Source organism: Lontra canadensis, unplaced genomic scaffold (genome assembly GCF_010015895.1).
Source record: "Lontra canadensis isolate GAN:19392208 unplaced genomic scaffold, GSC_riverotter_1.0 scaffold12, whole genome shotgun sequence".
Lineage (NCBI taxonomy): Eukaryota > Metazoa > Chordata > Mammalia > Carnivora > Mustelidae > Lontra > Lontra canadensis.
Window position 1 is genome coordinate 19,170,789 of NW_022631006.1, and position 24,541 is coordinate 19,195,329.

General features: G+C 43.0%; 1 protein-coding gene and 1 long non-coding RNA gene across 3 annotated transcripts; one reads left to right on the forward strand and one right to left on the reverse strand.

Annotated features, from left to right (window-relative positions):
* Positions 1 to 818: 818 nt before the first annotated feature.
* LOC116867240 lies at positions 819 to 8,560 on the reverse strand. Of its 2 annotated transcripts, none has more exons than XR_004382571.1 (3): positions 8,475 to 8,560; positions 5,113 to 5,262; positions 819 to 955 (listed from the first exon to the last, which is right to left on the reverse strand). It is a non-coding gene; the product is annotated as an uncharacterized LOC116867240 (long non-coding RNA). The 2 variants fall into 2 exon arrangements; XR_004382572.1 differs by lacking the exon at positions 8,475 to 8,560 and adding an exon at positions 8,273 to 8,353.
* On the forward strand, positions 8,441 to 24,004 carry NDUFAF1 (NADH:ubiquinone oxidoreductase complex assembly factor 1). Its single transcript, XM_032856795.1, has 5 exons — positions 8,441 to 8,574; positions 12,241 to 12,889; positions 16,888 to 17,073; positions 23,178 to 23,252; positions 23,775 to 24,004. Exons 2-5 carry the CDS (start codon positions 12,317 to 12,319, stop codon positions 23,922 to 23,924), a joined length of 984 nt encoding a protein of 327 aa, XP_032712686.1. The 5' UTR covers positions 8,441 to 8,574; positions 12,241 to 12,316; the 3' UTR covers positions 23,925 to 24,004.
* The last annotated feature ends 537 nt before the right edge of the window (positions 24,005 to 24,541 follow it).

Here is a 24,541-nt window from a genome sequence, read left to right on the forward strand (position 1 = left end):
CATGTCAGAATCCCAGTGAGTGAACAGGATGTTTCCATAAGGATAATCTTATATCTTTTTTTTTTTTAAGATTTTATTTATTTTGAGAGAGAGTGGGAGAGGGAGCATAAGCGGGGGAGGAGCCGAGGCAGAGGGAGAGAGAGAATCTGAAGCAGATTTCTTGCTGAGTACAGAGCCCAACACAGGGCTCCATCTCAAAACTCCGAAATCATGACCTGAACCAGCCAAAACCAAGAGTTGGACACTTAACCAACTAAGCCACCCAGGCTCCCCCAATAACCTTATATCTTTACAAATTATTTTTATAAGTTATTTGGTCACTTTTTAAAGTATGATTATTCATTAATTGAGACCTGTATCAAAACTGATTGTGACACACTCAGAAACACGAATGCAAATGAATTCCGTAATTTTATTTATTTATTTATTTGACAGACAGAGATCACAAGTAGGCAGAGAGGCAGGCAGAGAGAGAGGTGGAGGCAGGCTCCCTGCGGAGCAGAGAGCCCTATGTGAGGCTTGATCCCAGGACCCTGGGATCGTGACCTGAGCTGAAGGCAGAGGCTTAACCCACTGAGCCACCCAGGTGCCCCGAATTCCATAATTTAAATTCGTACTTTATCAAAAGCCAAACTTGTGGTTTATTTAGCAACACAGGATTCCCTGACTGACACATTCAGGTGTCACCCATTCAACTGAGCACCTGGTCGATGCCAGGCACTGAGCCGGGTGCCAAGAAACAGAGGTGAACAATGCACTGTCCGTGGTTACGATCTAGTAGAGTGGTTATTGAACTTTCCTGAGAAGCAGAGCAAAGCTTATTTTCACTCAGGCAAAGTCTGTTACTGTGGCTCTCAGAGATCCTCTAGAACCACGGTCCTCCTCTTGTTGGATTAGCGATGCAGGGGGGTTCAATGTTGTGGCGCATCCTTCTCAATAAATGCTTTCACAATAACTGCAGCAGGGAGAGAGAATACCAGATGGTCTTGAAACTGAAATGAAATGCTCTGGCCTGAAATTGATAAATGTCACTTCTCCTAATCCATTGGCAAGAACTAGTCGAATGATTGCCTAATCATAAGGAGGCAGGGAAGTGTTATCCTCTGATGTACCTGGAGGGAGAGAAAAACTAGATTTTGATGAACACTTGAAAATTCTACCTTGTATTAATAATTATATGACTTGATCATAACACATTTCATTTCCTACTGCGGGTTCCAGTAAAAAACTGAGAAAATGCTCAGCCGCTTTCTTCTCTCTCTGCCCTCCCCACATCCAAGAATTGTGAAGAATTAGCAGACCTGTACTCAGAGGCCAGTTCTGCCACCCCCCTGCTTCTGTGAAAGTCAGGTCACCTAATCTCTCTGTGCTTCACCCTCATCAGACCTCTGAGGGAGGAAATAGTATCGGCCTTACGAGATTGTGGTAAGGCATGAGAGACATGATAGAGTAAATTTCTGGATCCAGGCTTGACGCTGTGCGTGAGTTTGGTCAGTAGAAATTGTTCCCCTTCTGTCAAGAAGAACTCTGACATTTTTCTAGATGTAATGTCTGTTGCATAACTCCGTGCCTTTGGGCCTGTGTGCTTCCTTGGGACTGATTTTCCTCCTCTCATCTGCCTGTTAAACCCTTATCTTAGGGGCACCTGGGTGGCTCAGTGGGTTAAAGCCTTTGCCTTCGGCTCAGGTCATGATCCCAGAGTCCTGGGATTGATCCCCGCATCAAGCCCCGCATCAAGCCCCGCATCGGGCACTCTGCTCAGCAGGGAGCCTGCTTCTTTTCTTCTCTCTCTGCCTACTTGTGATCTCTGTCAAATAAATAAATAAAATCTTAAAAAAAAAACTTATCTCAGTACTCAGATCGCGTCCTTCTTCTAGGAACTGCTCCCCAAGGTGAGCAAATAAGCAGATAGGATACAGAGGAGTGTGGATAATGAGCAGGTACCCTGTAGAGAGCCTGCAGATGTGGTTCGAATCCCAGCTCCGCCACTTCATCAGCTGTGAAGGCCTGTGACTAGCAAGTGACTTAACATCTCTAAGACTAAGTTTACTCACCTGTGAAATAGGTAGGATATTCCTACTTACTTCACAGGATCATTGTGAGGATTAAAAGGGAAAATGCTCCCCGGATGTTAAATTCACTGTCTGGCCCCTAAGTGTTCATGACACCCTTCTTTGCGCCACCCCTGTACTTGGTACCTGCCTCTACTGTAATTTCTCTCGCATTGTGCTGCTCTTACTTGTTTGGTGCCATGCCCTGTGCTAGACTATGTACTTGCTGAGCACTGTCCCAGAGTTCAACAATAATATCGAGATTTTTTTCTTAATATCTAGCTTGGGAGTTTTTTAAAAAATCCCAAGCATTATGCTGAACACTTTACATATATTATCTCACTTATTGTTACTGTTTTTTTTAAGATTTTATTTATTCATTTAATAGAGAGAAAGAGAGAGATCACAAGCAGGCAGGGGAGGAAGCAGGATCCCCACTGAACAGAGAGCCTGATGCGGGGCTTGATCCCAGGACCCTGAGATCATGACCTGAGCCGAAGGCAGAGGCTTAACCCACTGAGCCACCCAGGTGCCCCTCACTTAATGTTAATTGGAAATTCCATCAAGGTCCTGCTACCCCCTAAGGTTGGCCAAGGCTGGACAACACCTCTGCCTCTTTTCTCCCTGCAACTTAGCTGACAGCAGAGCTTTACTCATTAATGTCCTGATATGCAGCAGCTTCAGTGTCCTCTGGTTCTAGGTTTCCAGATGATGCTTTGAAGGTTCATTTTACTTTGAGTAAGGGAACCTCTCTTTGTTGTGGCCAGTTCTTTTTTTTTTATTTTTTTAAGATTTTATTTATTTATTTGTCAGAGAGAGAGAGAGAGAGCACGAGCAGGCAGAGAGGCAGAGAGAGAAGCAGGCTCCCTGCCGAGCAAGGAGCCCGATGTGGGACTCGATCCTAGGACCCTGGGATCATGACCTGAGCTGAAGGCAGAAGCTTAGCCCACTGAGCCACCCAGGGGTCCCTGTTGTGGCCAGTTCTTGATCTGCTTCACTTTGTTTCTTTTGTCATATTATTTCTGGTGTTTGGCTGCCCTGTGTCTACAAATAGATAAACTGTTCTCCTTGTCTCCATTTCTAATTTGGGTGGCTTTCAGTTTTGTTATAAACAAAGCTACAGTTAAGCTCTGGTGAAGCCCACTACATAGGAGCTCCTGGGAGGCTAAGAAAGAAGACGGCAAAGACCTGGCTGGGTTAACCCTCCCATAATGCCTCCATCCTCTCTCTTGCCTGCCATTCTCACGGCCTTCCTTCTGGATTTGATCAATTTCCCTCCCTTCAGCCTCTGCTTCCCCACTGCTAATGAATACACACAGGGGTTCCTATACTTAAACAAACAGTTAATGAATAGGGAAATGCAAATCAGAACCAGTATGAGATACCTCTTCACACACTTTAGGATAGCTCTTATGAAAAAACAAACAGAAAATAACAAGTGTGTTGAAGAAGTAGAGAATATAAGACACTTGTGCACTGCTTGTGGGAATATGAGATGGTGCAGTCACTACAGAAGACAGAGGGTGATTCCTCAATTTTTTTTAGAGTAATGTCCACATCCAACATGTGGCTCGAGCTCATGACTCTGAAATCAAGATTTGCATGCTCTACCTACTAAGCCAGCCAGGCACCCCGGATTCCTCAAATATTAAACATACAACTACCGTTATGGGTTTAATACCTAAAAGAAGTAAAGGCAGAGACTTGAACTGATATTTGTACACTCATGTTCATAGTAACATTGTTCACAATGGGCAAAAGGTGGAAACAAGCCAACTTGCCATCAATAATGAATAGACAGGGGCAGCTGGGTTAAGTGTCTGACTCTTGGTTTTGGTTCAGGTAGTGATTTCAGGGTCATGGGATCAAGGCTAGTTGTCAGGCTCTGTGCTCACTACAGAGTCAGCTTGAGATTCTCTGCCCCTCCCTGGTAAAATAAATAAATCTCAAAAAAGTAATGAATAGATAAATTAAAATGTGGTAAATACAGGGGCACCTGGATGGCTCAGTGGGTTAAAGCCTCTGCCTTCAGCTCAGGTCATGATCCCAGGGTCCCATTGGGCTCTCTGCTCAGCGGGGAGCCTGCTTCCTCCTCTCTCTGCCCGCCTCTCTGCCTACTTGTGATCTCTGTCTGTCAAATAAATAAATAAATAAATAAAATATTTAAAAATTTAAAAAAAAATGTGGTAAATACATACAATGGAATATTAGTCAACATTGAAAAGGCAGGGAATTCTTTTTTAAATTATTTTTTTAAATTTTTATTTATCTATTTGAGAGTGAGAGAATACATGAATAGGGGGAGAGGCAGAGGGAGAGGGGCAAGCAGACTGCCTACTGAGTGGAGAGCCCAACATGGGGCTTGATTCCAAGACCCTGAGATCATAATCTGAGCTGAAGGCAGATGCTTAACTAAGCCACCAGTGCCCCAGAAAAGGAAGGGAATTCTTTTTTTTTTTTTTTTTTAAGATTTTGTTTATTTATTTATTTGACAGAGAGAGACACAGCAAGAGAGGGAATAGGCATGGGGAGTGGGAGAGGGAGAAGCAGGCTGCCTGCTGAGCAGGGAGCCGGATGTGGGGCTCAGTCCCAGGACCCTGAGATCACGACCTGAGCCGAAGGCAGAGGCTTAACCCACTGAGCCACCCAGGCCCCCAATAAATAAAATCTTTAAAAAGAAGAAAAGAGGGGGCACCTTGGTGTCTTAGTCATTAAGCCTCTGCCTTCAGCTCAGGTTATGATCCCAAGGTCCTGGGATGGAGCCCCACAGGGTGCTGCCTGCTCAGCAGGAGGCCTGCTTCTCCCTCTCCCACTCCCCCTGTTTGTGTTTCTTCTCTCGCTATGTCTCTCTCTGTCAAATAAATAAACATCTTAAAAAAAAATAAAAATAAGAAAAGAAAAAGAACCTATGTTGAGAAATTTATTAAAGTGGCACCAGCAAATGCTTGATCTTCATGCTGCAGATAGGAATAACCCCAAGAGAAGAATAGAAAATTTATTTTGTTTCATGGAAAATCTGTGTGGACACTCTCTGTCTTTGTAATTATGTGACCCTTCTTACCTGGTAGTTTGGCTTCCCCGGCAGGAGGGAATGTCCTGGGTAGATGGCCTCGGCTGTCAAATTGGGCCCATTTTTTGTTGTAGATGAATAAATGGACATTCTGGCTTGTTATTTCTCTTCCTCTGAAGTTGCTGGGCATGAAGTAATTCTCTGAGGAAACAGATAAAACTAAGTTCCTGGACTAGCAAGGCAGAGATCGAACCATGATCTGTAGTGACACCACCGTGATCCCAGACTCCCCTGAGGTAACATTCCTTCCTGAGGTACTTCAGTTCCTTTGCCTGGATCATACCCTCATTGTCCTCAGACTTGATTGGACCCCACTGAGAGATGCAACTGTTGAATCTTATTTCAAATAATATTGAAATATTTTTTGCTGACCTGTGCCACCACAGCCCTTCCTGAAGGTTTTCATGGAGTTTGTCTTTTGTTTAACCTCCTGAGGCAGCCCCCACCCTGGGTCTAAAATTGTGCAGATTACTGTAGAAAAGTTTATTTTATTTTTTTAAAAGTTTTTTTAAAAAAGATTTTATTTATTTATTTGACAGAGAGAGAGAGATCACAAGTAGGCAGAGAGGCAGGCAGAGAGAGAGGGGGGAAGCAGGCTCCCCACCGAGCAGAGAGCACGATGCGGGGCTTGATCCCAGGACCTTGAGATCATGACCTGAGCCAAAGGCAGAGGTCTGAGCCACCAGCCACTGAGCCACCCAGCTGCCACAGAAAAAGTATATTTTAAAGTATGACAGGGGCGCCTGGGTGGCTCAGTGGGTTAAGCCTCTGCCTTCGGCTCAGGTCATGATCTCAGGGTCCTGGGATCGAGTCCCGTATCGGGCTCTCTGCTCTGCAGGGAGCCTGCTTCTCTCTCTCTCTCTCTCTCTCTCTGCCTGCCTCTCTGTCCACTTGTGATCTCTCTCTGTCAAATAAATAAATAAAATCTTTAAAAAAATAAAATAAAGTACATGACAAAAAATCACTACTTTCAAGGTTTTTACCCTCCCGTTCGTGAGAAAAGGCTTGTATGCCTAGAGCAATGGATGAGCACCTTAGTCATGTTTATAATCTAGTTTTCACTTGAATATAAGTGCCGGTGTCACAGTATAAAGCATAAATATTATAGGGTGTCAGAAGGAGAGCAGTCATTATGAGATGAATGCATTAGGGAAAGTTTTTAAGGAGAAGATGGGATTTAAGATGTGTTCAGAATAGATGGAGTCACTGTATCAATTAGGACCTATTGGTTGGAAGTGGTAGAAACCCAACTTAGACTAATTTAGGTAAAATGAATTTATTGTGCTTAGAAATCAGGGGAAGACTAAAAGCCAAGCCATGGGAAGGTAATAGATGCAGCTGGGCCTCAGGAACTACTGGAACTGGCAATATACATGCTGAATGGGTCTTTTTTTTTAATTTGACAGACAGAGATCACAAGTAGGCAGAGAAGCGGGCAGAGAGAGAGAGAGAGAGAGAGAGGAGGGGAAACAGGCTCCCCGCGGAGCAGAGACTCCAATGTGGGGCTCGATTCCAGGACCCTGGGATCACAACCCGAGCTGAGGGCAGAGGCCTTAACCCACTGAGCCACCCACGTGCCCCCTGAATGGGTCTTTAATCCTGCCATTGCTATTTGTCTCTGTACCTTGATTTTATTTTCTCTTGCTGCAAACCATTTTCCTTCCCAGTATTACCAGTCAGCTCATGAGCTCAGCAGGAGCCATCAGGGTTAAAAGGAGTATTTTCCAGTTTTACTTCAGAAAAACCCTGGGAATAACCTGATCTGCCTGACCACTGGACCAATAAGCTAAAGCAGGAGGAGGAGGGAGTCCTAGAGACCCTTGAGACCAACTGCTGGGGAAGCAGAAAAGGGAGAAATGCTGAGCAGAAACAGTGTTAACTGATTATGAGGAGGAATGAGTGTGGTTTAGGCAGATACCAGTTGGGCTGAGAAATTGAGGATAAGTATGAGTAACATACATGGAGTAGGGGATTATGGAGGGCTTAGAATTTATGCAGTGGAACATCTAGAGGCCAAAGGAATCTGGTGTTCAGCTCTGGGTGCCACATTTTAAAGTGGAAAAAGATAAACTGTTGTGCCCAGAGCAGGGCAATCACTAGACTGAATGTCTGTTTGTATAAGGGCAGTAGCTATCAGGGTGTATCTGTGTTTGGAGGGAGGGAGTGAAAGCTCGAAAGATAGCAAAGATAGGCTTTAGAGTTAGTGAGAAGAGGTTTAAGAGGTTTTTAAGGCAAGGATTTCCAGCTTAGAAGGATGTGGGCATTTAAAGAAACGGAATGTAAGAGGGGTTAGGGTAAATATGATCCATTCAGATTCAGACATACGGAGTTTGAGATGCCAGTGTTGTATCCCACAGCTGGAACTGCTGTCAAGAGATTGGAAATATATGCTGGGATTTACGGGAGATCAAATTGCGCATAACTCATATGTGAAACTAGAAAAGAGGAAGGCACAGTCTGGGCTCTGGAGACAATCTGCATTTAACGTTGTGGGAAGAGAGTTAGTGGAGGAGGCAGCTGGGGGAAGGTTCGAGAAGGCTAAGGGAACTAGGCAAGTGCGGAGTGTAGAAAAGTCAAAAGCTGGATTTCAAGAAAGAAGAGGTGGCGTGGAAACAAGTGGTGGAGGAAACTTGGAAAAGCCAATTGTGTTCGGTGAGGTCTTAACCTTGGAAAAGAACGGAGTTAATTGTCATTCAGATGTTTGCTGAGAGCTTAATTCCTGCTAGTGCAATGCTAATTGCTAAGGACTGGAGGAAGAGCACCCTTCTGGACCCAAGAAGCTCACGGTGTGGCAGGAAAGTGTGAAGTGAATGAATACTTAAGATACAATGTTGAAAGTGCTCAAACTGAGGGGTGCACAAGATACAGAAGTCCTGCGGAGTGGGCGGCCTCCTGAAGGAGGCGGGGTTTGCGGACGCCAGGTGGGTCTCCTGAGATTCCGCGCGATTCCAGGGGATCGGGTCCTTTGAGGCCACGGACAGCTCTTAGGCGGTTGTGGGGAATGGCGTCCCCGGGGAACCCTGGCGCCCGGGGGCGAAAGGATGTTCGCAATATTTGGGTCCTATTTGAAAGGTGCGAGGTGGAGATTGCAGCCTGAAGGAAGAATGCAGAAAGGAAAGGAGAAAAAAAACTTTTCCAAATTCTCCCCTACTTTCTGGGTAAGCAGAAAAGATCAGGAGGGGTGGAAGCCGAGCCCTTTGGAAGGCTAATCGACCGAAAGCTTCAATTCGCCAGACTCAGGGAACCTTGTTACTCTTCTCCCGCCTGTACTTCCACGGAACCCTAGTGCCCTAAGGCCTAGTTCGACGCCGGACTAGAAAAGCAGATGGACCCACACGAGAAAAACGGAGTACCCGGTCGGGAAAAGCGGGGACCCGGGTGGAAGGCGCTGTCGGGCTCCGGCGGGGAGACCAGCGGACGCCGGCGGTGTGTGGGGAGCAACAGCCCTAGCAGGTGAGGATTGAGGGGGCCGCCTCGCTGCGGCTTGCTCCGGCCCGCTCCCCTGAATCAGACCGTGAGTTAAAGACCGGGGCTCCAGAGTTTCGTTTTGCCTGTTACTAGCTGTGTGACCTCGTCATTTATTCTTGGAACCTCCTTTTCCTCGTCTCTGTAATCGGAATAATAACAGAACCTCTCAGGGTTGTTGTGAGGCGTCAGTGAACTATACTTGGAACGGTACCGGGCGCGTGATCAGCCCTGGATATACAGTCTGGACGAAGACAGCTCTCTTTTAGCTCCGTGGGTTACGCGGCAGTCAAAAATTACAAATTTCGGCCGGGGTCATCCAGTTGATGAAAGGTTTTACTTTATGTTTTTTGGTAAAAATACTAAACAAAAATTTATAATTAGCGTTATATTATTAGAGAAGTAACGCACTACTGAGGACTTCGAAGATACGGTGAATATTATTACTCATAATCCCATCATCCTGCATACGAGTTTAAGTCTTTTTTTTCCTTCCTCAAATCTTTTTTTGTTGGTACACTTTTATACTTGTAATATTAGTTTACATGCAATTTTGATTCCTCCTTATTTGCCATTTAGTAGTGTAGCCTACGGATGGGGTTCGCAAGAATCATTTTTGATTGTACAAATTCCATTTTATGGAATTATCATTTTCCCAAATTCCTTTATGTGTAGAGATAAAATTGAACACAATCAGTGAGGAAAATTGAAATATTACCTATGATTCCAGGACCTCAGATCAACTTTTTAATTTTCCTAGTTCTCTCCTATTTTTTTTTTAAGATTTTATTTATTTATTTGAGAGAAAGAGAGCATGGGGCGGGGGGAAAGCAGAGGGCAGAAGAAGAAGCAGACTCCCTGCTGAGCAAGGAGCCCAGTGTGGGGCTGGATCCCAGGACTCTCGGATCATGACCTGAACCAGAGGCAGATGCTTCACCTCCTTGAGCCACCCAGGTGCCCCTATAGTTGGTCTTTTTTTTTTTTTTTTAAGATTTTTATTTATTTATTTGACAGAGAGAGAGAGAGATCACAAGCAGACAGAGGGAGAGGGGGAAGCAGACTCCCTGCTGAGCAGAGAGCCTGATGCGGGGCTCCATCCCAGGACCCTGAGACCATGACCTGAGCCGAAGGCAGAGGCTTAACCCACTGAGCCACCCAGGCGCCCCTGTAGTTGGTCTTAATAGAGCTGAGGTTATTGGCCATGGATGTGAGTAGAAGTTAGGTCAGGGAGTTGGGCCTTGTGCACTATTTTAGGAGTTTGAATTTCTGTGTGTGTGTGGGCGGGGTTATTGCTGACTTATTATAAGGGGAGTACAGTCATATTTAGACAAATTCCTTTTGTTGCCAAAGGATGGTTTGAGAGAGGTAGAGATCAGAGTCAGGGGTGCTTTGGTACTTAAAGAGTGTCTAATGGGGCAGTGACAAGGGCTTCACCTGGGAGGTTGTTAGAAATGAAGATAAAGGATGTCTGAGCTGAGTTTCAGAGGATACATTAGCTAGGCAAATTCCACAGAGGACAGATTGCTGAAAGCAGCAATCTGTCAAGGCCTGAAGCTGAGAGAGGGACTACTGGTTGGCAGTTGTTGGACTGTGAGTGTTTGTGAGTATTGGAGTAGAGAATGGGGATGGGACTCAGGTGAGGTTGGGGAGATGAATTTTTGTTCTTCCTCTCTCCTGGTCTTTGGTCCAAGACAGGAGAAAGACAAATAATTTGACAGTGCATATTTTATTCCTTTTAGGGGTGGCTGGAGTAAATAGGAGAGAGGACTGTTTAGCCAAAGTTGTTATTTTACCAGAGCTATAAAACTTACATTGCTGATGTTTTGTTGTTGTTTTTTAAGGATTTTATGTATTTATTTGAGTGCACGATAGTACACGTGTGAGATAGAGCGAGTGCATGCATGTGTGCCCACGAGCAGAGGTGGGGGGGGGACAGAGGGAGAGGGAGAAACAGAACCAGGCTCCCCGCTGAGCATGGAGCCTGATGAGGGGCTGGATCTCAGGACTCCGGGATCCTGACCCGAGCCGAAGGCAGACGCTTAACCCAGTGAGCCACCCAGGTGCCCCTATTGCTGTTGTTTTACATGTAGAGGCAGGAGCATGTAGTAGAAGGGCATAAGACCAGGGTTCTGGTCCCAGCTTTCGTACTGGTGAGCGTTGTGAGCTTCGGCAAATCACTTCACCTGTTGGTATCTGTTTCTTAGAAGAAGGAAATATCTACCTCAGTTGTCCTACAGGATCCTTGTGTGCATTCAGTGAGATAATATGTCAGGTGGTTTGAGATTATTAAGAATGACATTTAAATGTGATGGTATTAGTTTTATTGTTTAGGTTCTAGATTTGGGGAGCTGAGATAGTGACTCAGAGTCCAACCCTTGCGACTCAAAGTGTGGACCAAAGTGTGGAGCTTTGTAGACATGAAGATTCTTGGGGATGTTATCAGAGAACACTCTTATAGCCATCATTCCATCCGATCTTCAGAAGATCCCTTAAGGTAGGTAGAGGACACATTAACACAGCCTTACCCCCAAGAAATTAGAGACTTCAAAAGATCAATAGCTTGGGGTGCCTGGGTGGCTCAGTGGGTTAAAGCCTCTGCCTTTGGCTCGGGTCATGGTCCCGGGGTCCTGGGATCGAGCCCCACATCGGGCTCTCTGCTCGACAGGGAGCCTGCTTCCTCCTCTCTCTCTGCCTATCTCCTCTGCCTATTTGTAATCTCTGTCAAATAAATAAAAATCTTAAAAAAAAAAAAAAGATCAATAGCTTTACCTGAGAATAAAGAAGTTGATTAGGTTTAGCAATCTGAAATTGCTAGTATTCACAATACTCATAACCTAATAAGTGGTCACGTTTTCTGACATACAGTGCACACTGTAGTTCTTCTTTTTGTAGATGAAGTGCTAAAATGTCACTTAGCCTAGGTCTGGAGTGAACTAGTTGAATATCTATTTTAGGAATCAATGATTTCTTTAAAAATCCAGCATAAAAATTTAAGATTGACACAAGCGGGTTGCCTGGATCACTCAGTCATTCAGCATCTGCCTTTGGCTTGGGTCATGATCCCAGGGTCCTGGGATTGAGCCCTATGTCGGGCTCCCTGCTCAGTGGGAGGCCTCCTCCTCTCTCTCCCACTCCCCCTGCCTGTGTTCCCTTTCTCACAGTCTCTCTCTCTCAAATAAGTCAATAAAATCTTAAAAAAAAAAAAATTTGACACAACCTTGGGACACCTGCCTTTGGCTCAGGTCATGATCTTGGGGTTCTGGGATCAAGTCCTGCTTGGCAGGGAGCCTGCTTCTCTCTCTGCCTCTGCCCCTCCTCCCGGCTTATGTTCTTTCTCTTTCTCTCTGAATAATAAATAAAATCTCAAAAAAAAGATTGACACAACTTTTTGAAGTGCGTAATTGAATTATTTTGGGGTAAATAACTCCATAAAGGAGGCCTATGTTTCTTTCCCTTTTGGCATTTTTTCTCAAGGTAATTGGATGCTTTACATACTCTGCAAACAATATTTTGCTCATAGTAAGGCCCTGAGTAAATGTTTACAGAATTAGAAAATAAGTTCCTGAATTTCACAATACATGATCTGTGTTACATTTGAAATTGTGATGCATTCATTGCTGCCCTGGTAACTATTCAATGTCTTTTCTGTTCTAGGTGGAATTGGCCCATTTGCTGAAGTTTCTTTCCCTCATAGCCCAGGGAGAAATTTACATTTGGACTTTATCTTACAATGGCTTTGGTTCTCAGGTTTCTGAATGGCGCTTATATTTTCAGATATTGCCCAAAGCCATATGCCTCATGTCCATATTTGGGTACCCGCTTTGCAGGCTATTGTTCTAGTAGTCTTCAGAACCCCGTGGCTGCTTCTGGTAGAACTTCCTCTCAGAGGAAATCTGAAGGGGATTTGCAAGGACATCACCAGAGAGAAGTTGCTTTGGATATAGCATCTCCTGAAGAAAAGCCTGAAGTTAGTTTTGATAAAGCAATTAAAGATGAAATAAAGGACCATTTTAGGCGTTTGAAGGATGATATTGTGAATCATTGGATAGGCCCTGAAGGCCGCCCTCTGCATGAGGTCTTGATGGAACAAGCCAAGGTTGTCTGGCAGTTCCGTGGAAAAGAAGATTTGGATAAGTGGGTAGTGACTTCTGATAAGTCTATTGGAGGCAGAAGTGAAGTGTTCCTGAAAATGGGCAAGAATAATCAGAGTGCACTGCTGTATGGAACTCTGAGCTCTGAGGTGCCTAAGGATGGGGAAAGTGGCCGCAGTGGGTACTGTGCAATGATATCCAGGATTCCAAGGGTAAGTGAAGCCTCAGTGCCTCAGTTTTTTAGTGAACTTTGGTGAATTTGACTGTAGCACGAATAGAACCGTCGCATATGGCTTTTGTTTCCGTGAATGAACACACCTGGCAGGTCATCTGTGTATGGCGTTAAGTAACTATTGGGCACAGGTATAAAGCCGAAGCATAAGGGGGACGTGGTTCCTGAAGAAGGGGTACTTGTTACTAGGCATCACTTTGGGCCAGGGTGGGGCCATTCTTAGTTTGAGGAGTCCTGAGTCCTGAGAAGTCAGACGTTTAAACAGTGATTTGGGGAGATTTGCATCTTTTCTAATAGATCACAGATCCTGTGATGGTCAGGGGTTCCTTAGAGTAGATGGAGGGTCGCCTGTGGCTTTATTTTTCTTAAGTAAACTTTTTATTTTAGAATAGTTTTAGTTTTACACAAGAATTGTACAGAGTCCAGAAAGTTCCATGTGTCCCTCACCCATTTTCTCCAACTGTTGCCATCATAACATTGCTATAGTACATTTATCACAACTAAGAAACCAACATTGGTACATACTATTAACTAATTCTGGATACTATTTGGATTTTACCAGTTTTTCCATTTTTTGTTCCAGGATCCCACCTGGGACACCACATTACATCCAGTTGTCATGTCTCCTTAGGCTCTTTAGTCTCCTCTCGTCTACTATAATTTTCTAGTCTTTCCTTATTTTTCATGAGGATGTGAGAAATCCTGGCCTGGCATTTTGTGGAATACCCTTCAATTCGGGATTTTCTGATGTTTTTTTTCTCCTGGTAGGTCTGGGTTGTTGGATTTTTAGGAAGAATACTATAGAGTTGAGGTACCCTTCTCATCACTCTTATCAGGGGCTCATGCTAGCAACCTGACTTAACACTGATGGGTTCACCGTGACCACCTGGCCAAGATAGTGTTCCTCCAGTACTCCATTGTTAAATTACTTTTTTTCTTTTTCTTTCCATACACTGTTTGGAAGCAAGTCAGTAGGTGTGTCCTATATTCAAGTCGTGGGGTAGGGCATGGGTTTAAGTTGTATCTCTTGAAAGGAGTGGTATTTACACAAATTATTTGGGATTCTTTAGAAAGGAAGATTGATTTATTCTCCCACATTTATTTATTTAGTCAGGCGTCATTTTGTGTGGCTCTCGAACTTCTGGTTATAATCCAGTACTATGTTATTTACTTTGTTGCTCAAATTGTTTTAACTTTGGCCATTGGCAGCTCTTTCAGGTTGGGTTTTGTTCCTTTGACATGCCTCTATTTTTTTGTTTTTTAGCACTTTCTTGCACTACAGGATACTCTAAACACATCTTGTATTTTCTCTGTCCCAGCACTAGAATTAGCCATTTCTCGAAGGAGCCCTTGTTTGTTTTTTTGGAGCTGTGGGTGCTTGGGTATACTTGTTGCTACTGGGTTGACATTACTTCCAGGACCTCTTAGTGGACACGGCAGGAAATACAAGGATGTGCACCAACCCCATCTAGAGATGTGGAAACATGCCTGTAATGATTTCTATATCTGTAGTACACTAAATATGAGTTCATGCTGTGCTCTGACTCTAATCCGGTACCATGTGGTTCATCCTGAGCTTCTCCCTGTTGCTTATCTATAATTTCCCTCTATAATAGTGGGAAACCTGTCTCCCATCACTTACCATCAGTTTACCTATGAATTCAACCCCAGGGTACATACAAAGCAGTTTTATAACATTTTTTTTTTTAAGATATTATTTATTTATTTGTCAGAGAGAGAGAGGGAGAGCGAGCGAGCACAGGCAGACAGAATGGCAGGCAGAGGCAGAGGGAGAAGCAGGTTCCCTGACGAGCAAGGAGCCCGATGTGGGACTCGATCCCAGGACGCTGGGATCATGACCTGAGCCGAAGGCAGCTGCTTAACCAACTGAGCCACCCAGGCGTCCCAGTTTTAGAACTTTTAACCCATAACTCTGTGAGAAATAAGCTTACCAGCCAGAATACAGTGTTTGTATATAGTTTCTTTTGTCTTTAGCCTTATAGTTTCTAATCACAACACTGTTTTCCACAGTTACTTTGGTTGACTCCTTTGTCTTACCATCAACCTGTGGCTTTTTGCAAATTTGCTGACCAGGTGTTATTCCAGGGCTGCCTGCACAGGCTCCCATGCCTGGCCTTGGCCACATCCCCTGGATGTTTGCTTGGATATTGTGCACTAAGGAGAATGGCAAATGTTAGGCATAGTCTTAGGCTTCCTCTATCCAGATAATGATGAGAAAGAAAGATATGTGTTGTTGGAGAGACATATGCTTTCAAAGATTTTTTTTTTCCCCAGAGCCTGAAATCCACAGAATGGATTTGGTCATTCCACAGTAGAAAATAATTCTGCAGTTAGATACACACTGGGGGGTATTGAAAATAGGTGATAAAATTTATTAAGTGTGCCCTGCCAGTCCTTGCGCTACTTTATATATGTTTATATATAAATGTATATAAATATATCTATCTATCTATCTATCTGTATCCCTCTCTATATATATTTACATCCCTTTAATTCCTCCCAACTCTCCTCCAAGGTGTGGTCATCCTCTTCTTATAGATGAGGGAACTGAGGCTTTGGGAGATTTAGAAACTTGTCTAAGGTTATATAGCTACTTGGGTACCTGGGTGGCTCAGTTGGTAGAGCAACGGACTCTTGGTTTCTGCTCAGATGGTAATCTGAGATTGAGCCCTGTGTGGGACTCCAAGCTCATGTGGAGTCTGCTTGTCCTTCTCCCTCCCCCTCTGCCCCTCTTCCACACACACCCTCTTCGTGCTTGGTGTGTGTACCCACTCTCTGTTTTTTTTTTTTTTTTAAGGTTTTATTTATTTGTCCAAAAGAGAGAGAGAGAGTGTGCAGCGCACACAAGTAGGGGGAGCAGCAGGCAGAGGGAGAGGGAGAAGCAAGCTCCCTGCTGAGCAAGGGGCCCAACTCGGGACTCTATCCTAGGACCCTGAGATCATGACCCATTTAACCCACCAACTTAACCAACTGAGCCACTCAGGTGTCCCAGTGTCTTTCTCTCTTTAAAATAAACAAATAATACCTTTTAAAAAGTTATACAGCTAGTAAATAATAGTTCATATGTGAGCACTGCTCTTCTTGAAATCAGATTACCTTTGAGATTGGTATAAATAAACACCTTTGTTAATTAACACTATGTTCCACTTTTCCTGCAAGAGACAGTATAGATAGTTGTTAAGAATACAGATTTTGGGGCGCCTGGGTGGCTCAGTGGGTTAAAGCCTCTGCCTTCAGCTCAGGTCATGGTCCCAGGGTTCTGGGATCGAGGCCCGCATCAGGCTCTCTGCTCAGCAGGGAGCCTGCTTCCTTCTCTCTCTCTGACTGCCTCTCTGCCTACTTGTGATCTCTCTCTCTGTCAAGTAAATAAATAAAATCTTAAAAAAAAAAAAGAATACAGATTTTGGAGTTAAATGGCACTGGATCTGCCACTTCCTAGTTGAGTGCTCAGTTTCTTCATCTATAAGATGGAGCACAATGATAGTACCTATCTCATAGGGCTATGAGGATGAAATTATGCCCTCAGAGTGAGTGCTTAGGGTAAGTTTTCCATGGATAGTAGCTATTTTTATAAAACAGCAGTTTTAAAACTTCACCTCTTTCATAGGTTTCCTATCTATGGGAAGGCAGCTGTCATGTACACTCAGAATCCATTGCTCCATAGGACCAGGGAAAAAAGGTACATAGTGTAATTCATTTCCATTCATTGATACAATCGAGTGCCTACCACACGTCAACACTGTCCTGGGCCAATCATGTCTTGAACATTACCTTAGAAACAAAACTGTGTCAGTATTTTGTACTAAAATAAGAATCACCAGATTTGTCTGCCTCCGAATGGTGGTAGAAAAGTCAGAAAAATGCCTAGTGGATCCTTTTGATGCTGCAAAAGATAATGACTCACATTTTGCTTTTGGTGGAAAATGAAATGAGTTAATTTTCCTTTCTGTATTGTAGGGCCCTTTTGAGAAAAAGAGGGCTTATGATTGGTCCCAGTTCAACACTCTGTATCTCCGTGTACGTGGAGATGGTCGGCCTTGGATGGTGAATATCCGGGAGGACACGGATATAATCCAGAGGAGGAATCAGATGTACAGTTACTTCATGTTCACCCGTGGGGGGCCCTACTGGCAGGAGGTCAAGGTAACAGTACAAGTCCTTACTGTGTATGAAAATAAAGTCTTGAGATCATGGTTACACTGTTGTTTGGTTCATTTGTTTTCCTTATTAATCCTTCTTAGAAGGTGTGGAAAGGGAAAGAAGATAACTGACTTAAGGGTAAGACTTATATAATTGATTTTTTCTTTCATTAATATAAATGCTAGTTTCCTAACCAGTAAATATTTTTTATGAAGTTGTGACTAGGTCCATGCTAAGTCATGGATACATGTGTGCTCTAGGTGCAAGTAGGTGTTTAAGTTTCTGCCATATTCTCTCTCTAGGCAACTCCCTAAGAGCAATAAATGCTTCCTATTTCACAATCATGAAATTTTTATTTATTTCTTGGTAATACAATACTTTGTGAGAAGAAGCTTTGAGAAGTTAAAAAATGTTAGCCTGAAGGAAAATAAATAGAAATTCAGGGAATGAATTTCAACTGCCTATTCTTTTCTTCTGCCTACTGAAAGATTTTTAATCCTTAAACTCAAAAGAAAGTCCCCGTTTTGCTTATACTTAAACCTAAGGGTCATTCTGGATTCCTTTCTCCCTCATCCCACATATAGTCTGTTAGCAAATCTTATCACCTATTCCTCTGAAATACACCCAGAATCTGACCATTTCTCGCCCATCTCTCTCACTGTCATCTCAGTGCCTTTGGATTACTACAGCAGCTGCTTTATTGGTTTCCTTTGCTCTCTTGCCTCCTAAAATCTACTCTCCACATAGCAGCCAGAGTGATCTAACAGCATAGTGCAGATTACATCACTCACATGCTTAAAAACCTCTGCTGGCTTCCCCTTACAATCAAATTAAAGCCCAAACTCTTTAACATGGCTTACTGGGCCTATAGTATTGGACTCCTGTCGTTATCCTGCGTCTCCCGCCTACCTCACTCCTCCATACTGGCCCCTTTCCTATGTGTCACACCCAACAAGTTCACCTCCCTCTCAGAGCCTTTGCACTTCATGTTTATCTCGGGTATGCTCTTCCCCCATAGTCTCACCTGCTTCCTCTTTTCTGTCCTTCACCTGTCAGGTTGAAATTCACCTCAGAGATGTCTGACCCCTGTAGCTAGAGTTGTACCCTGTAACCCAGGTACTTTGAGTGACATTACTCTGTTTTTTTTTTTTCTTTTTTCTTTTTTAAGATTTATTGATTTGAGGGGTGCCTGGGTGGCTCAGTCGTTAAGCATCTGCCTTTGGCTCAGGTCATGATCCTATATGTTTTATAATATACGTTGTTCACTGAATTTTACATGTAACTTTCTGCTGAAATATTTTTACGTTTTTAATTTCTGCTTAAATTACTATATAAACCAACCAGATTTTAGTTATTTCATCCTTTATTATTGTACATTTAGATTGTTTTCAGAATTTTGTACTGTTGTACCAAACTCTGAAGTAGATAACCTTATTTTCTTAGGATATATTCTTAGAAATAACATTCCTAGAATAAATGATTTATTTTTAAGGCATTTGCACATTGCCATATTATTCTATAGTATTACTATTTAATTGTTAACGATTACTTTCTTCCCTGAAAATACATAGTCCTAATCTTTGTCTGGAAAGAATAGTTGTTTGCAACAGCTCTCTTTAAATTATTGAGGGAAAGTGATGGGGAAGAGATTTTTCTTTTATTAGAGTATTATTGAAGTACTGTGTTATATTAGTGTCAGGTGTGCAACATAGTGATTCAGCATTTATATATATTACTCAGTGCTCACCACCATTAAGTGTAGTCACATGAGGTTTTTATTTTTTTAAGATTTTAGTTATTATTGGTGCCTAGGTGGCACAGTGGGTTAAGCCTTCGCCTTTGGCTCAGGTTATGATCTCAAGGTCCTGGAATTGAGCCCTGTGTCGTCGGGCTTCCTGTTCAGCAGGAAGCCTGCTTCTTCCTCTCTCTCTGCCTACCTCTCTGTCTACTTGTGATCTCTCTCTCTGTCAAATAAACAAATAAAATCTTTAAAAAAAATTTTTTTTAGTTATTATTTAAGAGAGAGAGCAAGCCTACATAGGCAGGGGGAGGGGCAGATGGATAGGGAGAAGCAGACACCCGAGTGGGGAACCCAGTGTCTCCATCCCAAACATCGAAGGCAGATACTTACTAAGCCACCCGGGTGCCTAAGAGGTTTTTTTGTTTTTTTTTTTGCCTAAGAGGTTTTTGTTTTGTTTTAGATTTTATTTATTTATTGACAGAGATTGCACAGGTAGTGGGAGAGGGAGAGAGAGAAGCAGACACCCCGCTGAGCAGGGAGTCTGATGTGGGACTCGATCCCATGACCCTGAGATCATGACCTGAGCCGAAGGCAGAGGCTTAACCCACTGAGGCACCCAGACGCTCAAGAGGTTTTTAATTAAATGTTACTAATTGCTGTTCGGTTGTTCATGAATAAGTCTCCTGTAGTAAATAGAAGTGAGATGCTCAAATATTTACTCTGATTATGGAGAGAAAACAGGAAAATGATGGAAAAATTATATAGTTTACTGTCACTTATAAAGAACTGTGCATCCTTTTCTTTTATACAAGATGTAATGTTCCTTCTTAGCTTTTATCCAGCCAAAAATATCTAGTTCTCTTGGTGTAGACAGTGGTTTTAGAGAATTGTGTCAAAAAGACAGAAGAGATTAGTTTGCGGAATGGTGCAGTATGTGACACATGACACATGATAAGCCGGTAGCCTTGATTCCATTTCCACAATGTTTTGAATAATGAGGTAGTCGAACTGCCAAACTAGGATGCAAAATGAGAAACTGATTGGGGGGGGGACCTCTCCAGGTTTGTTTGAGAGGAATGAAGGGAGCGGGGGAACTAGGATGTGACCATATATATATATGTATGTATGTATTTATTATTGATTTATGACTTATTTATTCAGATTTCTTTATTTTAGAGCAAGTGAGCATGAGCGGGAGAGGTAGAGGGAGAGAGAATCTCAAACAGACTCCATGTTGAGCAGGGAGCCTGATGCAGGGCTCCATGCAGCACACCACCCTGAGATCATGACCTGAGTGGAAACCAGTGCTTAACTGACTGAGCCACCCACATGCCTCTGGATATGACTGCATTTTAATCTGCTGTGTGACCAGTGTGATCTTGTATAGTGGTGGGTTAGAATCTGAGTTTTTGAGTTTGTTTTTATGTCAACAAGTGCTTTTGGTGATAAATAATCTGAACAGCACATTTTTTTTAAACATTTATATTTTTTGGCTCAAAAATCAAAGTCTAAAATGATGTACAGTGAGAAGTCTTACTCCCACTTGTGTCCCCATCCACCCTCTTGGTGCCCACCCTGGGTAGGTAGTCACTTTTCAGTAGTTTCTTGTGTAGCTTGGCAGTTACATTATGAAGATATAAGCAAAAATAAGTACTTACTCCTAGTTTCTCCAGTTTTTCCTACTCAAAAATAAAAATAGCATGCTTTGGGCATATTCTGTGCTTATTTTTAAAATTTAAATCCTAGGGGTGCTTATGTGGCTCAGTGGTTAAGCGACCGACTCTTGTTTTCAGCTCGGGTTGTGATCTCAGGGTCATGAGATCAAATCCAACATCAGGCTCTGTGCTGGGTGTGGAGGCTTCATAGGATTCTATCCCTCTGCACCCCTACCCCTCTAAAAAAATAAATAAAATTTAAATCCCAGAGAGCTTCCATATCAATGTGTGGAGTTATTCTCCTTTTTTTGTTATTTTGTTTGGTATTTTTGGTTATATGGAAATCCTATAGTTGATTCCTCTATTAATAGACACTGGGTTGTTCCCAGTTGCTATAAGTTTTTTTAAAATTTTTTTTGAGGTGTTATTTTAAAAAAAAATTTTATTTTTAAATATTTTATTTATTTATTTGACAGAGAGCAAGAGAGGGAACACAAGCAGGGGAAGTGGGAGAGGGAGAAGCAGACATCCTGCTGAGCAGGGAGCCGGATTCATGGCTCGATCCCAGGACCCTGGGATCATGACCTAAGCCAAAGGCAGACTGTTAATGACTGAGCCATCAAGACACCCCTTTGGGGCGCCTGGGTGGCTCAGTGGTTAAAGCCTCTGCCTTCGGCTCAGGTCATGATCTCAGGGTCCTGGGATCGAGTCTCGCATCGGGTTCTCTGCTCAGCAGGGAGCCTGCCTCCTCCTCCTCTCTCTCTCTGCCTTCCTCTCTGCCTACTTGTGATCTGTCAAATAAATTAAAAAAAAAAAAAAAAAAGGACACCCCTTTGAGGTGTTTTTAAAATTTGTGTTTCTACTGTGGATTCTGTCTTCTTCACTAATATATAGGTTTTCCCATTGTATCCTGTGTAGATCTGCATTAAGAAAATAGCTGCAGGGGTGCCTGGGTGGCTCAGTGGGTTAAGCCTCTGCCTTCGGCTCAGGTCATGATCCCAGGGTCCTGGGATCGAGCCCCGCATCGGGCTCTCTGCTCAGCAGGGAGCCTGCTTCCCCCTCTCTCTCTGCCTGTTGCTCTGCCTACTTGTCATCTCTGTCTGTCAAATAAATAAATAAAATCTTTAAGAAAAAAAAAAAATATATGCATAGTGTTAAGTGTATAGATGCACCATAATTTAACCATTCTCCTATTTTTCCTTTTTTTCTATTAGGAAAAGCTACATTTTTTTTTAAGATTTTATTTATTTATTTGACAGAGAAATCACAAGTAGGCAGAGGGAGAGGGGGAAGTAGGCTCCCTGCTGAGCAGAGAGCCCCGATGTGGGGCTCGATCCCAGGACCCTAGATCATGACCTGAGCCAACGGCAGAGGCCTAACCCACTGAGCCACCCAGGTGTCCAGAAAAAGCTATACCTTTATGTATTTGTCAGAGTTTATAACATATATTCCTAAAAGTGAAATTGGTAGGTCAGAGTTACAGCATTTCAAAATTTGCTGAATACTGCCATTAGTGGGGCGCCTGGGTGGCTCAGTCGGTGAAGTGTCTGCCTTCAGCTCAGGTCATGATCCCAGAGTCCTGGGATCAAGCCCAACATCGGGCTCCTTTTTTGACAGAGAGCCTTATTCTCCCTCTGCTTCTGCCTGCTGCTCCCCCTCCTCATGCTCTGACAAAAAAATAAAATCTTAAAAAAAAAAATTGCCATTAGTTTTCTACATAAAACATTGCCATAAACTTAGCAGCTTCAAATGGCCCGTGTTTATTAGTTCACAGTTCAATAGGTCATGAGTTGGTGCTCGGTATAGCTGGGTTCAATGCTTGGGGCCTAGAAGGCTAAATTCAAGGTTGTCAACTGGGTTGTATTCCTTTCCAGAGGCTCTGGGGAAGAATCCACTTAAAAGTTCATTGTAGTTTTTGGCCAGATTCAGTTCCTATGATTATAGGACTAACATCCTGCTTTCTGTACTGGCTGTCATCTGAGTGCCACTCTCAGCTCCTGGAAGCTTCCAGCAATCCTTGTCATTTTGCTTCTGCCCTTTTCAGCCCCAGCAGTGAAGAATCTGCTCCCAAGAGATGCTTTTAACCTCTTTTGCCAGTCCTCCTGTGGGCTCAAGTGATTAAGTTGGGCCTTCAGAGGATAATCTTCCATATATTAAGGTCGGGTGCTTTGGGATCTTCCTCAGCAGCAGATGTTAGGGTGAATACCTGGAAGGTGTGTGGATACAGAAGGTGGAAATCTTGGGGCCCTCATAGACTCCTGCCTCCCAGTTGTGGGCTACAGTCTGAGTCGTGCCAGTCTGTACGCTTACCAGTAGCATACAAGTGTGCCCATTTCTCCCCTTCCCCATGTTTCCATTGATTGTTAAATCTTAGTCACCTGTGAAAGCTTTGTAGCTACTAGTTTTTGTCCATAAATGTTGGAAATATTTTTTTCCTAATTTATCTTTTGCCTTTGCTGTCAAAAAATTAAATTGTACTCTTACCATTTTTCCTTTGGGATTTCTGGCTTAGAAAGGTTTTCATCTATCACTTACTATTTCAATTAAAAAATATATCTATGATCCAAATGCCTGGCCACTTCTCATAACTGTAAATTAGAACTGTAAGATTAGAATCAAAGAATGTTAGAATTAAACTATCACTGCAGTTCCATTACAGATGCCTCAGTTGCTTGTATTTTAGCTCTGAAGTAAATGGTTTCTCTTTTCAGATTCCTTTCTCCAAATTTTTCTTCTCTAATCAAGGAAGAATTCGGGATGCCCAGTACCAGCTTCTGCTTGACAAGGTAGTATTTTCCTGTACTTTCACTCAGAGCTGTGATCTTTAGTGAAACAAAACTCCTGTGAGGATTTCAAGTCCATTTTTGAGGGTTGGCAAATGAAGGATGAAAATTCTTAACAAGGTCACCCCTGGTATTCCACACACAGACTGACTCAGACCTGTTCTATGAACCAAACCATGCAGGAGGACTTCTAGTGTGGTCATCTTTTCAGCTTGCCTACATTTAATTTAGCTCCAAAATAAGAGAACAGTATTCCAGTTCAGGAGGGCTTCAAGGATCCTCCATTAGATATCCATGCTGTCCTCACCAGTCTTAAGTGGCACTACTTTAAAGAAAGGGAAGAGGAGTAGAAAGAAAATCAGCCCTCCACTTCCTTTTATGATTTGCTACAGCATAGAACTATGGTATACTTGTTAAGGCCTGATAGTGTAAAGACCCAGTTATATTAATCACCTTATGGAACTTAAACTCCACGAACAGTGTCAGTGTATGAGATTTTGATCAGTTTCTCTATTTTAAATGTAGATCTCTTCTATTGGATTCACCTTGGCTGATAAAGTGGATGGTCCATTCTTCCTGGAAATAGATTTTATTGGAGTGTTTACAGATCCAGCCCACACAGAAGAGTTCGCCTATGAAAATTCTCCAGAGCTTAACCCAAGACTTTTTAAATAGAGATGGTAATTTTGTAGTACCAAACTAAGAGTAGCAGTATCCGTGATGACCGAGACAAATAAAGTATTTAATGGCTCTCATCCAACAGCTGGTATGTATTCCCTGAGCCAAAGGTAAATGCTGTTGCCAAGAGGGGCCACACAGTGAGACGCAGCATGAAACTAGGTTCTAAGCTATAACTTAATGCAAGTCCTGATGTGGAGGTACTATATAAAGAACTATTGTGGGTTAAAATGATTTGTTAGGAACAATTCCTACACACATACACATTGCCAAAGCAAGCAGCCCTCAAAATGACTGTTGATGTCCTTCTCCTACTCTGTTCCTTGTAGGTTCTTGTGTTTTTATTTTTTTAAAGATTTTATTTGACAGAGTAGTAGACACAAGTAGGCAGAGAGGCAGGCAGAGAGAGGGGGGGAAGCAGGCTCCCCACTGAGCCAGATGCGGGGCTCGATCCCAGGACTCTGGGATCATGACCTGAGCTGAAGGCAGAGGCTTAACCCATTGAGCCACCCAGGTGCCCCGGTTCTTGTGTTTTCTAATCCATCGTTGGAGGAAAGGAGATTGCTGAAGATTGCCATACAATCCAGTGATTTTTAGTATATTCACAGACTTGT

Coding starts and splice junctions, on each gene's coding strand:
- NDUFAF1 (XM_032856795.1), top strand. CDS start 12,317: ATGGCTTTGGTTCTCAGGTTTCTGAATGGCGCTTATATTTTCAGATAT. Junction 12,890..16,887: donor TGATATCCAGGATTCCAAGG/GTAAGTGAAGCC, acceptor TCTGTATTGTAG/GGCCCTTTTGAGAAAAAGAG. Junction 23,253..23,774: donor ACCAGCTTCTGCTTGACAAG/GTAGTATTTTCC, acceptor TTTTAAATGTAG/ATCTCTTCTATTGGATTCAC.